This window comes from Oncorhynchus masou, chromosome 9 (genome assembly GCF_036934945.1).
Source record: "Oncorhynchus masou masou isolate Uvic2021 chromosome 9, UVic_Omas_1.1, whole genome shotgun sequence".
In the NCBI taxonomy this organism is placed as follows: Eukaryota; Metazoa; Chordata; class Actinopteri; order Salmoniformes; family Salmonidae; genus Oncorhynchus; species Oncorhynchus masou.
Window position 1 is genome coordinate 44,791,219 of NC_088220.1, and position 17,452 is coordinate 44,808,670.

Sequence of the window (17,452 nt, forward strand, 5' to 3'; positions counted from 1 at the left end):
TGGATAAGTTTATTGGTAACGTTTGGGATTCATTTTGTATGCATTTTGAAGTAGAGAAACTGAGTGGATTATTGACTTAAGCACACCAGCTAAATTGAATTTTTATGGATATAAAATAGAACAAAAGGACCATTTGTAATGTAACTGGGACGTTTTGGAGTGCCAACAGAAGAAGATCTTCAAAGGTAAGGCATATATTATATAGCTATTTCTGACTTTCTTGTCGCAACTCCCTGGTTGTAATTGATTTGTTATGCATTTGTGTGCTGGGCGCTGTCCTCAGATAATCGCATGGTTTGCTTTCGCCGTAAAGCCTTTTTGAAATCTGACACGGCGGGTGGATTAACAACAAGTTAAGCTTTATTTTGATGTATCGCACTTGTGATTTCATGAAAGGTTAATATTTATAGTAATTTAATTTGAATTTGGCGCTCTGCAATTTCAACTGAAGTTTTCGAAATGGGACTGGATGGAACTGGATGGAATATGGGGAAACATGCACCAAATGATGCACCAAATAATTTTTCAATGTTCAATATAGAAATGCTACCAAAAAAATTATTTCAAACTTGTTACAAATGGAGTCACACATGATTCACCAAATTATGTTTTGAAAGAGGAAGTACTCTCCTCCATCTCCACTAATCGAAGTTAATTGTGTGGATTATTTTCCTAATAATAAAGTAAAATTAACATCTGTACAGAAAGACTCATGTGACAGCCAAATTACAGATGCAATTAAAGCCTTTAAGGCTGGGAAAACTCCAGGGCTGGATGACATACCAGTTGAGGTATACCAAACCTTTTTTTGATATACTCAGAAGACCATTATTAGCATGTCTTAACCACTCCTATATAAATGGTAGATTATCAGACACGCAACAAGGTCTGATATCATTATTACTGAAACAGGACCCAAGTGGTATATATAAAGATCCAGTCCATTTAAAAAAGGCCTCTTACACTTCAGTGTTGTGATGCAAAAATCCTAGCTAAATGCTTGGCGCATAGAATCTAAAAAAAAATTGTCAGATATTATTCATCCTAATCAGACAGGTTTTTAACATGGACGATACATTGGAGATAATATAACACAAGAACTGGAAACAATAGAATACTATGAAATATTGGGTACACCAGGCCTGGTTTTCATAGCTGATTTTGAAAAGGCTTTTGATAAAGTACGACTGGAGTTTATATATAAATGCCTAGAATATTTCAATTTTGAGGAATCTCTTACAAAAATGGGTTGTTATGTATAGATACCCTAGGTGTAAAATAGTAAATAATGGCTACATCTCAAAGTGTCAAACTGTCCAGAGGAGTGAAACAAGGTTGTCCACTATCGGCATATCTAATTATTATTGCCATCGAAATGTTAGCTGTAAAAATTAGATCCATCAATAATATTAAGGGATTAGAAATCTGTGGCATGTTTTCTACATGTTTTCTTTTAAAACCACAATTAGAATCCCTCCAGTCATAGAGGATCAAGATACTTTTGCTAACCTCTCTGGATTAAAACCAAATGATGATAAGTGTGCTATATTACGTATTGGATCACAAAAAATGGCTAATTTTACATCCCCGTGTAGTTTCCCAATAAAATGGTCTGACAGGGATGTGGACATACTCGGTATACAAATCCCGAAAGAAATGATCTCACTCCAATAAAGTTTTATAGAAAGTTAGCAAAAATAAATAAGAAACCTGTCTATTTGTGGAAAAAATCACCCTGATGAACTATTTAGTCATATCACCGTTTACCCATTTGGTTTTGCCTACACCTGGTGACCTGCTTTTTAAATTATATGAACAAAAAAAAATCAATTATATTTGGAATGGCAAGCCAGACAAAATTAAAATGGGCCAATTTTTATAACAAATCTGAATTCGGAGGGAAGAAATTATTAAATATTAAAGCATTAGACTTCTCACAAAAGGCATCAGTCATACTTAAATCCAAACTGGTTCTCTAGTAAATTGGTAGGAATGTCTCACCTGATTCAAGAATGTCCTTTTTTCCCTTTATTCAGACTACAACTGCTCACTTTCGGTTGTTTGAAAAGGAAATTATCTTGTTATTGTTTTTTAAACAAGCCTTAGAAAGTCAGTTGCAATTTCAGTTTAATCCACCTGAAAAGACAGAACAAATAATACAACAAATATTGTGGTTAAACTCAAATATACTAATTGATGAAAAAAAAACATTTTTCAATTAAATGTTTAAAAAAGGTACAATTTTAGTGAATGATACAAATAGGATTGGTGGAGTTATGCATAGAAATGGCAAAATATTTGGGGAGAGATTTTTTGATGTACCATTCCATGGCACATGGTTTATGAATTGACACGTAAAACAACGCCGGATTCAAAACTTCAAATTTTTTAATTTAAATTACAAAATTCTAGCAACCAATGTCATATATATGGGGGATACAATCTTCCCAGCTCTGCAGATTTTGCTGTGAGGAGGCAGAAGCATCAGATCATTTATTTTGTTACTATCCATATGTAGCTCGTTTTTGGTAACAGGTCCAGGAATGGCTGAAGAATTGCAAACTTTCCCTAGAACTAACGCTGCAGACAGCACTACTGGGTGATTTGAAAAGCCATAGTCAATAATATTATAATTATTTTAACAAAAATGTTTAACTTTGATTTACAATCTATAGAAGCTAAGAGAATAGAAAGGTTCAGTACTTTTGTGAAACATCACAGCACATTTGAAAAATATATGGCAAAAAGAAATCCAAAATGCATGGTGTTAAGAGATAGATGGGAGGGGTTGAATGGAGCTGAAGGTTGGGACTAATAACAAGATAACCAATGTAAAACGTACATAGGTTCAGAAATGTTGTGAAATTACATAGTTACAAATATAAATCAAACTGGATGGACATCAGAAATAGAGGAAGGACTAAAACCAAACGAAATATAACTATTGTAAAATGTGTATAATAAGTAGAAGCCTAAGTGTTATTGTTTATTCGTTTACTCCAATTGGGGGATGGGTGGTAAGGTTGGCGGAGAATAATAAAGGTATATTCTAAAAAAAGATATGTATGTCTTTGTATGTATATACATGTGTATGTATGAATGTTTATGTATGCATGTTTATGTATGAATATAGTTATGTATGGGTGTGTATGGATATATATATTTACTAAAAAAAAGATACGGGGGATTGGGAAAAAAAATGGAGAATGATATGTTTGCATCTCTAGTAGCCTATTCATTTATAGGATACTGTAGGCTACCATTTGTAGGCTACCATTTGTAGGCTACCATTTGCCACAATAAATATGTTGAAAGTACAATATCACTGGAGTCATTGCAAACCAATTTGTGCCACTTGTGTAGCCTACCTGGAGCTTGCAAATTGATTTAATAAATGTCCCATGACTTCAGTTTATCGTTGTTGTAGCCTTAAATGGGAAGTTATCAAAGCTCTATCGAAATTGTCAATTAGTTATTACAGCACATTAGAGAGACGTAACAGTCAGTCAGATGAGGCTACTGATCAAGATAATCAATGGCATGGTGTTGACAAGCAAACAGTTCATTAATATTTAATTCAGTGATTGAAATTAAGACACCATCTTCAGTAGGCTATTCGGAAACAAGCACTTCTTACCTCGAAATCGACCCCCCTCCCCCTATTCATGTTCAGTAAATGAGTCTGTCAATTTCAACGAGGCAATCTGCTTAGTTCAGTTTACATCTTGCCTAGGCTACTGTAGGCTATCTGAAATTAGATGTAGGCCTATCAGGGGCTATAGGCTACCTGCAACTAGCTAAGCAAACCATGGCAAAGTTGATATCACAAACCCAGGTTTTTGTCTGGAGCCTGTGCCTATTGAAATGACAAGTCAATCTCCCAAATGGGCTATTTATAACTGTTTCAAGTCTTAACATCTGGCACATAATAACAGCACAATTGCCAGAAAATAGACTAACATTTTTTTTAATAAAAGAAAAACGTTTGTCCAAGTGTTTCTTGCACACAGACAGATCCTCTGTCCAAATTTGATCACTCAAACTCTCCTGTTGGATTTTTCTATAGTTCCTATAGCAAAGGGGATGTATTTACAATTATAAACTGGGTGTTTTGAGCCCTGAATGCAGATTTTGGGTTGAAATATATTACTGAGCTTTGAGTGTTGCTAGTGCAGGTAGCACATGGAATCATGGTAATTCCGCCAAAACGTTATATTTTTTAATTATAAACTGGGTGGTCGGAGCCTAGAATGCTGACTGGCTGAAAGCCGTGGTATATAAAGACTGTATACTATGGATATTAATGTATTTTTACTGTTCTAATAACATTTGTAACCAGTTTATAATAGAAATAAGGCACCTCTGGGGTTTGTGGCATATGGCCAATATACCACCTCTAAGGGCTGTATCCAGGCACCCCCCTGTTCCGCCGTGCATAAGAACAGCCCTTAGCCATGGTATATTGGCCACATACCCCTCGGTCCTTATTGCTTAATTATAAACTGGGTTTGAGCCCCAAATGCGGACATGCTGAAAGCTGTGGAATGACAGACCATATACCAGGGTTATGACATGTTTGATTTTTATTTTGATGTTCTAATAACGTTTCAAACCATCTTATAACAGCAACAGCTAACGGCTGTATTTAGAAACTCCGCATTGTGTCATGCTTAAGAACAACAGCCCTTAGCCATGGTATTTTGGCCATATACCATAACCCCCTCAGGCCTTATTGCTTAATCATAGCAGTCAAATGAGTTAAACCGACATCCATTGATCGAAAATGATCTGGCGAGTTGAATGTTTTTGTTTGTTTGTTGACATATTCAAATTCCTTTTATAGTCACGTCATAATATTTTTTGATAAACGCTACTAACGTCATCTGGCTTGATGTTGTTATGGAAAAAGGGTTTATTTTATAAATTTGGAAACACCTCCCTTACTGCGGCAAATTAAAAACTTTTTTTTTTTACTCTTTTTTCAGGCCGCTTCGGCAGGTTTTGAGTGGTCATTGTTATGGAAATGTTAACTGGACCTGGCAACCCTGATCTAACCACACTGTTGACAGACTCTAAATTGACATACATTTTACCACATCATGAAAGAAATAAAGAAACCAAGAGAAAGAGAGAGTAAGCAAGAGGGACAAGATGAAAAAAGAATAGAAAGATCAAGCCTGAATAGGTGGTGCCCATTCTGTGGACAGAAGGGGCTCAGTCAGTGTGGCCGACCTCATCTGAGCGAGTGGTGTGTGATGCAGTGTGTGATGCATTCTAAGATGTCCGATAGCGTCAGCTGCAGGGCTCACAGATAGTCTAAACCCCAAAGGCTGATTTGACGTCCAGTTTTAAGTCTGTTTAACTGCATTTATCATTTGGAACTTGTCCTTTAGCATTGCTATTGTTTCAGTAGCTTGATTTCTGCCTTTGAAGCTATTAGCCTTAGCCTCATGTGAAAGTCAGGCTATTCATTTGGTGAAGCACCAGGTCATTTTTGCTTTCTGGGACTTTGAGGTAAAATGGATGTCTGGCAAATGACAACTATCCATTATTTAATGACGTATTTACCATTGGGAGCCTCTTTTTCAGGGGGAGACCGGGACATTGGGCTACACACAGAACCAGATGTCCCAAGGAGACCATCAGTGCTAGGTTAGCATGCCATTGGCAGCTATTGAGACACAGTAGCTGTTGGACACATCCCATCACATCAGGTCTACGGTGGAGGAACAAAGGCTTGGGACCCTCTCTTTGCTTAGAGGGCCTTCAATGGGGATGAACCCCACTGAAGGCCCACACTTAAAGCGAGTGTCCTGCATATTGTTTTCAATAAAGCATGTTCCTATCGGCAATATATACAGTGCCTTGCGAAAGTATTCGGCCCCCTTGAACTTTGCGACCTTTTGCCACATTTCAGGCTTCAAACATAAAGATATAAAACTGTATTTTTTTGTGAAGAATCAACAACAAGTGGGACACAATCATGAAGTGAAACGACATTTATTGGATATTTCAAACTTTTTTAACAAATCAAAAACTGAAAAATTGGGCGTGCAAAATTATTCAGCCCCTTTACATTCAGTGCAGCAAACTCTCCCCAGAAGTTCAGTGGGGATCTCTGAATGATCCAATGTTGACCTAAATGACTAATGATGATAAATACAATCCACCTGTGTGTAATCAAGTCTCCGTATAAATGCACCTGCACTGTGATAGTCTCAGAGGTCCGTTAAAAGCGCAGAGAGCATCATGAAGAACAAGGAACACACCAGGCTGGTCGGAGATACTGTTGTGAAGAAGTTTAAAGCCGGATTTGGATAAAAAAAGATTTCCCAAGCTTTAAACATCCCAAGGAGCACTGTGCAAGCGATAATATTGAAATGGAAGGAGTATCAGACCACTGCAAATCTACCAAGACCTGGCCGTCCCTCTAAACTTTCAGCTCAAACAAGGAGAAGACTGATCAAAGATGCAGCCAAGAGGCCCATGATCACTCTGGATGAACTGCAGAGATCTACACCTGAGGTGGGAGACTCTGTCCATAGGACAACAATCAGTCGTATATTGCACAAATCTGGCCTTTATGGAAGAGTGGCAAGAAGAAAGCCATTTCTTAAAGATATCCATAAAAAGTGTCGTTTAAAGTTTGCCACAAGCCACCTGGGAGACACACCAAACATGTGGAAGAAGGTGCTCTGGTCAGATGAAACCAAAATTGAACTTTTTGGCAAAATGCAAAACATTATGTTTGGCGTAAAAGCAACACAGCTCATCACCCATCCCCACTGTCAAACATGGTGGTGGCAGCATCATGGTTTGGGCCTGCTTTTCTTCAGCAGGGACAGGGAAGATGGTTAAAATTGATGGGAAGATGGATGGAGCCAAATACAGGACCATTCTGGAAGAAAACCTGATGAAGTCTGCAAAAGACCTGAGACTGGGACGGAGATTTGTCTTCCAACAAGACAATGATCCAAAACAAAGCAAAATCTACAATGGAATGGTTCAAAAATAAACATATCCAGGTGTTAGAATGGCCAAGTCAAAGTCCAGACCTGAATCCAATCGAGAATCTGTGGAAAGAACTGAAAACTGCTGTTCACAAATGCTCTCCATCCAACCTCACTGAGCTCGAGCTGTTTTGCAAGGAGGAATCGGAAAAAATGTCAGTCTCTCGATGTGCAAAACTGATAGAGACATACCCCAAACGACTTACAGCTGTAATCGCAGCAAAAGGTGGCGCTACAAAGTATTAACTTAAGGGGGCTGAATAATTTTGCACGCCCAATTTTTCAGTTTTTGATTTGTTAAAAACGTTTGAAATATCCAATAAATGTCGTTCCACTTCATGATTGTGTCCCACTTGTTGTTGATTCTTCACAAAAAAATACAGTTTTATATCTTTATGTTTGAAGCCTGAAATGTGGCAAAAGGTCGCAAAGTTCAAAGGGGCCGAATACTTTCGCAAGGCACTGTATATACATATTTTGTTGAAGAAAAAAATGTGAAAGTAGAGACAGAGGAGATATATTTGGATCGGTGTCATCATAGGGAGATAGATACCTTGAATGAAAGACCCCTTGCTGTAAATGGGATATCCCCACAAAAACAAAATGTTCTTGCAATACACAAGACCAATGTCCATGCAATAAACCCATTCCGAATGTCTACCAAGTGAGATTTAAAGGGGCGTAAATTTGAGTTACGAAGACAAACCCAAGCTTTTGGCATGTTTACACGGCTCTCTTTATTCCTCTGACAAAAGTCTCTCCCTGGCACATTTTTCACCTCTAAATGCGCCTCTGGGTTTTGAGAAGGAAAATCCCGGCACAGCCTGGCATTCCAAATGTGGGAGATTAGCGTGCTACATGTCATCTTAACATCCAAGCTTTCCCCCTATGCGCTCGCCAGTATCGTCTCAACTGAAGTTATTCCCTCTACGCACTGCTGTACTTCAAGTGCACTCCACTCCACTTGGGACTACTTGTTACCATGGCACCCCACTTATTCTTCCCACAGGGCCTCTGAGGAGAACTAGAATTTTGTGACAGGCGCCGTCAGGCCATGAGAAAGTTCAGGGTATCCTTTTATGTAAAAAACCAAAGCCAGTCTAAAATTAGGGGTCGGTGTTGGGGGGGTGGATGACGTCCGGCGTGTTTCCGCTTTGTACGGCAAGCCCAGATTATTCCATGGCGTTCCAAACGAGTTGGGGTACTCTTCTTGACACCGCCCAACCTTCAGAATTGCAGAAATAGGAGGAATGGGTTGAAATAAGGCAGAACTGGGGCTCATGAAAAATAACATGGGGCATGGGGTGTGTCCACATCATGAGTGAACATGGGTTCCCATGAATAGCAATATGGGGTGCGTTCACGTGATTGTACTGTATACTTTATTAGTGAACCCTTCATTATAGTGAACATGGGTTCCCCATTCACAGAAACACACTTTAGGACCCATCTTGGGCACTGCTGTGGCCACCTCAGTGGACTGTGGCGTGCTCCATTGGAAAATAAGAGAGAGACTCTCCATCTCCACACATGCTGCCCTTTTAGAATATTTGTGGGGGGGAGTGGTTTGCATAAAGAAAGGCACAGCTTTGGGATGCCATGATGAATAGGACCCCCTGTTCTCTACTCTCCTCTTACCCCCCTTTCCAGTCATGCTCCTGCTGATTTCACTGGAGAAACCAGCTGGCTCTACAATTGCCATCCACATCAACCCCTGGTGGGTGACTCAACACGGCTTCTCCCTTCAACTACATGGAACCCCTAGAGCTACACTGTGTAGAATAACAACCACCCTGACACCGCCAGGAGCAATAGGGGACACAGGGTTTATGGGGTGAAGGAAAGATGCAAAGGGAGTAAAGGCAGTGGGTATATGGGGGTGTTGCATAGAGGCACTAGTTCTAGAAAAAAAGGGCCCAAAGATGACACAGGAGGTTATAACCTATATATAGTCTATTAAGGTCAAACGGTGAGTTTGTAGCAATGGTGCACAAGAGTCGAGTCGAGAAAGGTATACAAGGTAGCCTACAGCGAGGATAGCAAAAAGGTGAACAGCATGAACGATGCATTTCGGAGTACAGGTACCCAAGAAGGGTAGAATAATAATATAATGGTGAAACAAGGCACAGCAAGCCTACAGCAAACACGATACATTGACCACAACGTAACTATAGAGCAGAGCAAAGTAGAAACAAGGGTGCACACAGATCAGGGTATACATGGCAGGTACTGTGTAAGCTGTGACTACACAGACCAGGGTATAAAGGTATTCACTAGTAGGCTACACAGACCAGGGTATAAGGTATTCACGAGTAGGCTACACAGACCAGGGTATAAGGTATTCACTAGTAGGCTACACAGACCAGGGTATAAGGTATTCACTAGTAGGCTACACAGACCAGGGTATAAGGTATTCACTAGTAGGCTATACAGACCAGGGTATAAGGTATTCACTAGTAGGCTACACAGGTAAGCGTCCAACAAGCTTAGACAAGGACTATGTTAGCCGACACAAGCGGAGGCAAGGTAAGGAGTACACCACGAGTGTCCAGCAACACAAAACAGCCTAGTTACCAACTAAACAGGAGGAGCCAGGTAGCTAGATGGTGACTCACCGTGTGGTATCCCCTGGCTATGGGCGGCTTGCCGGTGGGGTACGGGTCCACCGTGTCGATGATGGTCTGCCGCTCGCCCTTCTGGTTGATCTTGCGGAACCTCCGGCGGGACTGTCGGTGCGATGCTTGCCGCTGGAAGTACTCCTCATTTTGGTCCATATAGTCCACCTGGGGAAACAGGGTAGGAGGAAAGGAAGGAGTGACTATCTAGTTTTCCTCGCCCCCTCCCTCCCCTCCCTCCCCCTCTTCCCGCCCCTCTCACTGCGTAAAAATTGCAGCGTGAGCGTGTGTGTGTGGGCTGCGCCTCAACACTCCTCTCCGACATCAAAGGAAGCTATCACAACTCCAGGAGAGGGGGAACGAGCGAGAGGGAGGTGTGTGAGAGAGGTACATAGTGAATTGGCAAGGCAAGCGTGTGAAAGGAAGAGGGATAAAATAGAGGAAGAGATCAAGAGAGGGATGGAGAGAGAGATGGAGAAAGGGAGACATACCAGCCCCTTGCCCTGATGTGATTCAGATTTAGTAATTCAGTCTCGAGTTCAGTCATTCAGGCAGATGCTGCCCTCCCTTATGGTCATACTGCTCCTGCCATCGATCACCCTCGGGAGTCACAGTCCCATGAAATGGCTCAAAATGACCGTCGTAATAAGGCACAACTGGCCTCAAATTACGAGTACAACTTGAGGTTGAGGAGTCACAAGGCATCGGCCATCAGAAGACAGAAATGCATGTACTACATGTTCTACCTGCAAAAATATTGCAGCAACATCTTTTCTCTGCTCACAAAATGCATTTCAACGACTTAATACTTAACAGTCAAGTGTAGTAGCCTGATGAAATAGGCCTGGTGCTAGAATGACAAATTTAAGGCGTTTACAGTTGGCACACACTCCTCCCTCACAAGCTCCTTCACTGCGGCTTCACATTTCACAGCACTCAGCCTTTGGGATTACACATAAAATCTCTACCTCTCTCCCTCGCTCTCTGCCGTACCAACTGCTGCTATGGCAACGGCAGGGGAGATGTGGTGGATGAGAGAGAGAGTTGTGTTTGAGAGAGGAGCGAGAGTGCATGCGATGTGTGTATCAGTTTGGTTTGAGTGTGTCAATCAGTTTCAGTGTGTGTGTGTCTGTTGACTGTGCATTGACTGTGCATATGTGTATCGGTTTGAGTGCATGTGCGAGTATGATTTTGGTTTGCGTGTGCATCAGTTTAAGTATCTTGCGTTTATCGCTTTTAGTATGTGTTGGAGACTGGGGGCTTAAGAGCGAGAGCTGCTGCTGTCTTAGTATCACCCCAAAGCCATTCTCCCAGTAATTATAGGCTGCTTGTTGCGCCCATAATAGCTGAGGCTACGCCAGGAAGTGGTAATGATCAACAGTAGGACAGAGAGGAGGAGAGAAGGCTATTAGAAAAGCTGAAGCTTTAGCAGCTGGAATCACATTTAACAAAAAGGTGCCATCTATATAATTATTATTGGAGACATTCATAGGACACTATGATTACAGAGAAGATCTTTGTGGCAGCCGTACTGTAGGACGGTTGGTGATTAACAGTAACATGATGTAACTGGTTAGGTATGGTTGCTCTATTCAAAAAGGAGCAGTTTTTAGGCGATAGGATTTATGTCAAATTGTAGCGTGTACGCGCTTGATCATGCGTGTGTGATTGATTACGCGTGAGTGGGCTGTGCGATCGATTGTGTGTGAGGGTGGTTATGTGTGGCATGTGCACGCACACGTCAGAGAGCGAAAAGGACAGTGGGCTTTCGTATCTTTAAAGATCTAGCACGCCTCCAAGGCCTCATGTTCCCGACAGCAGATTGTGTTGTGCTGCTACTTTTATATCCTGGTAAGGCTGGATTGATTGGTTTTCAACTTTGCTTTTTATAAGGTCTGTGCCAACATTTGATGTCACCATAAAACTCGGTCAACCTTTATGTCACGGACTAGAAATTACTGAAGCACTTTATTGTATTCATTACATTTAGCCAAGTATGCGAGCGTGCAGTGAACAACAAAAAACAGCAGCAAGCACTATAGCTGAATGTATGCATGTCAAGTGAAGTACCTAGCATTACTTGTAGTTGGTTCGTCCACAATAAATAAAGGCCATTTAGACCTAAAATCTAGGCAACTAAATTAGTTGGGGTGTAAAAGTCCTCATAAAACACGCTAGGCCATTGCTAAGCCCTGTCCCTATAAGTCCTAAGCCCCATCTTTTGTAAACCACCCGTCCCAGTACATCAGTGTATGGAGTGCGTGTGGTGTGCTGTTGCCTGACGTGACGCCACTGTGGTGAAGTTGGCAATGACGGCAGGACTCACCACAATCATCTCGGAAGGTTCCAGAACGATGCACTCGCATCCGCGTCTCAGGCTCCCTGCAGAACGCTTTCCAAAACTGGTGATGGAGCAAAGGAGAGAGAGAAGAAATAAGCATTTAAGGCAGGGAAAGGCACTTTTAATACCGTTCACTTGGCAACATTGGGATTCAATCTGGAAATCCTGTTCCAACGATGGAACAGACAGACGAAGATTCACTCGAATGTTCCTCAGAGTAAAAATACACCACAGAAATACACCACAAGTGGAAAAGTCCACTTGGTGACATCACAGGCTGTTCAGTATATGTGCTCTCCAGTGAGGAGGGGTGTAGAATATTGAAGTGGAAAAACCAAAAGTCTTGAAATGGGGCAGCAGCCATGGAAATTATGAGTAGGGTAAATTAGACAAAACTTAAGACAAAAACTTGGGGCTGGATGAAGATTCAAGACTGCAAGCGTTGTATGATGCATTCAGACCCACATTTGAGTAAAAGGGCTCCCTTGTGCCGTATTTACAAAATGATCAACACCAAAATGTGTGTTGATGTTGACCCCCCAAACTGATGTGATTATTTATTCAGTATAAAACTCCAGTCACAGAGTCTGTTCAAATAGTGGTCTGAGAAACATCCACCAGTTTGGAATATATATTTTTATATGCTGTGCAGAAGCCATAATTCTTGCCATTTCACCACCAAGTTGTGTTGCAAATGGCATCATATTTACAAAACCTTCTACTGGTGGCAGCCTATCCTTAATCCAGCGGTTCCCAAACTAGGGGTTATGGAAACCCCCCAAAATATATACATCCAACACGCAAATACAGTACCAGTTTTTATTTGTTCTATTTTCTACATTGTAGAATAATGAGAGTATGCAAAGAGTGTGCAGAGCTGTCATCAAGGTGGCTACTTTGAAGAATCTGAAATATATTTTGATTTGTTTAACACTTTTGGTAACTACATGATTCCATATGTATTTCATAGTTTTGATGTCTTCACTACTATTCTACAATGTAGAAAATAGTAAAAAAAAATATTTAAAAAACTTAGTAGGTGTGTCCAAACTTGTGACTGGTACTGTGTGTGTGTGTGAGATTATATATATATACACACATATATACACACACATATATACATACATACATACACACACTGCTCAAAAAAATAAAGGGAACACTAAAATAATACATCCTAGATCTGAATGAATGAAATATTCTTATTAAATACTTTTTTCTTTACATAGTTGAATGTGCTGACAACAAAATCACAAAAATTATCAATGGAAATCAAATTTATCAACCCATGGAGGTCTGGATTTGGAGTCACACTCAAAATTAATGTGGAAAACTTTGATGTAATGTCCTTAAAACAAGTCAAAATGAGGCTCAGTAGTGTGTGTGGCCTCCACGTGCCTGTATGACCTCCCTACAACGCCTGGGCATGCTCCTGATGAGGTGGCGGATGGTCTCCTGAGGGATCTCCTCCCAGACCTGGACAAAAGCATCCGCCAAATCCTGGACAGTCTGTGGTGCAATGTGGCGTTGGTGGATGGAGTGAGACATGATGTACCAGATGTGCTCAATTGGATTCAGGTCTGGGGAACGGGCGGGCCAGTCCATAGCATCAATGCCTTCCTCTTGCAGTAACTGCTGACACACTCCAGCCACATGAGGTCGAGCATTGTCTTGCATTAGGAGGAACCCAGGGCCAACCGCACCAGCATATGGTCTCACAAGGGGTCTGAGGATCTCATCTCGGTACCTAATGGCAGCCAGGCTACCTCTGGCGAGCACATGGAGGGCTGTGCGGCCCCCCAAAGAAATGCCACCCCACACCATGACTGACCCACCGCCAAACAGGTCATGCTGGAGGATGTTGCAGGCAGCAGAACGTTCTCCACCGCGTCTCCAGACTCTGTCACGTGCTCAGTGTGAATCTGCTTTCATCTGTGAAGAGCACAGGGCACCAGTGGCGAATCTTGGTGTTCTCTGGCAAATGCCAAACGTCCTGCACGGTGTTGGGCTGTAAGCACAACCCCCACCTGTGGACGTCGGGCCCTCATACCACCCTCATGGAGTCTGTTTCTGACCGTTTGAGCAGACACATTTGTGTCCTGCTGGAGGTCATTTTGCAGGGCTCTGGCAGTGCTCCTCCTTGCACAAAGGCGGAGGTAGCGGTTCTGCTGCTGGGTTGTTGCCATCCTACAGTCTCCTCCACGTCTCCTGATGTACTGGCCTGTCTCCTGGTAGCGCCTCCCTGCTCTGGACACTACATTGACAGACACAGCAAACCTTCTTGCCACAGCTCGCACTGATGTTCCATCCTGGATGATGCTACCACTAGAGTGAAAGCACCGCCAGCATTCAAAAGTGACCAAAACATCAGCCAGGAAGCATAGGAACTGAGAAGTGGTCTGTGGTCACCACCTGCAGAACCACTCCTTTATCGGGGGTGTCTTGCTAATTGCCTATAATTTCCACCTGTTGTCTATTCCATTTGCACAACAGCATGTGAAATTTATTGTCAATCAGTGTTTGCTTCCTAAGTGGACAGTTTGATTTCACAGAAGTGTGATTGACTTGGAGTTACATTGTGTTGTTTAAGTGTTCCCTTTATTTTTTTGAGCAATGTGTGTATATACAGTGGGGTAAAAAAAGTATTTAGTCAGCCACCAATTGTGCAAGTTCTCCCACTTAAAAAGATGAGGCCTGTAATTTTCATCATAGGTATACTTCAACTATGACAGAAAAAATGACAACAAAAAAAAATCCAGAAAATCACATTGTAGGATTTTTAATGAATTTATTTGCAAAATGTGGTGGAAAATAAGTAGAAATATAAATGCTAGTCTTTGTATCTCAAAATGAGCATAATGTGGTTTACCTTAATCTAAAAATGAAAATTATAAAAAAATCTAAAATAAATTTAAACCAGAGAGCGCCCTCAGATCATGGGAAAAGGCTGGACTTGACCAATGCACTTAAATTATTCCCACATTGAATGGCTATGCCCACTACTCTATGAAACCACACACTATTGCAGAGACTTTGATATTACCGGCCACAATTGATACAGTGAAAATGTATGGGGAGCCAGAGGCACAGAAACTCACAATACCTTTGTCAGATAACCCTGGTAAATAAAGAATTTATGCTATTGGGAGCAATCAAGACGAAACTCTGACTGAACAACTCTCATTCACGGGTCACTATGGAGGAGTTTGGGTTTCTGACTAAAAGGGAATATCCTGCCGTCTCCCTCTGAGCATTAATACCACGTTCAAAACAACTGAGAACTTGGAAATCTCAGACTACCAACTTCAATGCGTTCAAGACAACTAGGAACTAAAAACAAATTGTTAAAAATAAAAAAATAAAAAAAGAGCTCCGACTGCGAATAATAGTTTTGAAAGGCCATTCAACTCGGGAGACTCGGGCCTTTCTAGAGCTCCGACTTTCCGACCTGAAGATCACGGACGTCATAATTTGACCTCGTATTATTCCTGAGTTCCCAGTTGTAGTGAAAGCACCATACAACTCATGGAACCCTTTCGACGGCTCATAAATGTGTGAAGCTGGATTCAGTTCTCGTCTGCAATAAAACTAAATATCGATTCAAGTTGAATGTGACAGCAGAGATGAGGTGCTCACTGTCGACCACACCCCCCTGACTTTGAGAAGCTCCGACACGACACCCATCCCATTAGATATTACATGTCAGACTAATTTTGCAATTGACTGTCATAGCCCCACATTAAAAGTATGTGATAGTGAGTTGAGAAGACAGTCAGAAATAAATGTTAGAATGTTTTTCAAATGACTGCCATAGCCCCAAATAAAAAAAGTAAACATTGGCTGTTAATTCTAAACTTTTCTTTCACATGGTTATGGGTCGCTGGAATTTTCGAAAATATCAAAATGGGGTCGTGAGCCGAGAAAGTTTGGGAACCGCTGCTTTAATCCAACCTGGATTATGCAATGGTGCATGCTACTCTCTACTAACAGATACCTGTCTATTACGTACAAAATAATGACCGGAGAATTACCGCCCATTCAATTAATTTATGGTTCATTAATTCAAACTCATAACTCCATTAGTTCTGTCATTAGGGTGTTTTGAGATCAAGAGCTGGGCTAACTATTCCCCATTCAACCCAAAGTCTCTCAATTCTCATAAATCGGTTAGTGCAGCGGCTAACTGCGTCAAGGCCAGTACGCCCATCCATCATAGCCCCCAACAACACAGTCAGGTCTGACAGGAAAGGACCTCGGGCCAGGCATTTCTCAAATGCTTCAGAGACCTCGGCCCATTGCGACATGTTGCCGGGTCGGCCTTCGTCTGGCTCTCCAGTCCATCGGTGTGCACCCACACCCAATCACCCCTCTCGCTCTCTTTCTCAAGCCATGTGCATCGCTAGCCTTCACCTGACTGAGATTTAGCAGTCCCTCCCTCCCTCCATCACTCTTATTTCCCCCCCCACCTCTGTCAGTTCTGCAGTTGCCAAGGCAAAAGTTTTTTTCTTCTTCCAAGCGTGTGACCCTCTCAATGTTCCTTTCACATTCCTGTTTGTTCCCATTAAATCCTAAATGCTAGCATTTAGCGTTTGAAGGTGACATTTGATGAGTGACAAGAATGTGTTTTAAAGCATGCTAAAACTTGTTCCAAGGGAGAAACGATGTGCAGGGCTATTGTATGTTGAGTGTGTCAAACTGTATTGGGTTAATGCCAATCATTACCGTTTGACATCACTGGTCATGTGACTGACTGAGCTGCAGCATAATGCACTGTTAGCTGTGGCCCACACACACACACTACGCCATAATGGGAGAACACAAAACAGCGTGTTCAATCATGCCCTACCCTTTACATAACTACTCTTGACATGCCATTTCGTAGTGTTCTTTCTGCACTGCAAATGCCATGAGATACTAAGAATGGATTATGGATGTAGGACTTGTTTAGGGTCAATCCACTACAACGTTCCCCATCTGGCCAGACCAGTCATAACAATGCTGTGTTTGCTCTTCGGGAATGTAAATAAGAAGATGGAAGAGAACAGGAGGGTAAATAACTCGATAAGCTGTGAAGATGTGACACAGGTTTACCCCTTGTTACATGTAAAGGATGGGATGTGATTAAGCATGCCATGGGGGGGGGGGGGAAATCAAGTATTTACATAGAACATGATTCAGGTGTTTCTTTGAATTAGAAAGCTGAGAAGCACTCCAGTCTCAGTTCTAGTAGGTTAGCGCTAACAACGTTTGGTTTACACACACACACACACACACACACACACACACATACACATACATACACTATGTTTCCTATGTTAGAATGTGGCCCGCGTGTGTGAGCTGACTGTCTAGCTGTAAGTGACTGACTAAGTGTCTGTTCAAACAATGTCGCAGTGCAAATATGACATAGGGCTCCATTGTGCTCTGGCTATCATTATCATTCCCTGCATGCCAGAGCACTACTAGTCCCTTTATGAGCCTTGGTG

The 17,452-nt window shown here is 41.7% G+C and overlaps 1 protein-coding gene across 2 annotated transcripts in view; it reads right to left on the bottom strand.

The window, feature by feature from the left end:
• Positions 1 to 1,727: 1,727 nt before the first annotated feature.
• The window catches only part of LOC135546032 (rap guanine nucleotide exchange factor 6), an 82,059-nt gene continuing 66,334 nt past the window's right edge, over positions 1,728 to 17,452 (bottom strand). Inside the window, exons 5-7 of one of the 2 annotated variants that reach the window (XM_064974110.1) lie at positions 11,952 to 12,027; positions 9,626 to 9,793; positions 1,728 to 2,136 (exon numbers count right to left, since the gene is read on the bottom strand). In XM_064974110.1, coding sequence (XP_064830182.1) covers positions 2,128 to 2,136; positions 9,626 to 9,793; positions 11,952 to 12,027 — 253 coding nt within the window. In that variant the 3' untranslated portion in view covers positions 1,728 to 2,127. Of the gene's footprint in view, positions 2,137 to 9,009; positions 9,794 to 11,951; positions 12,028 to 17,452 lie in introns of those variants that run through there. The other variant, XM_064974109.1, reaches the window with a different exon arrangement.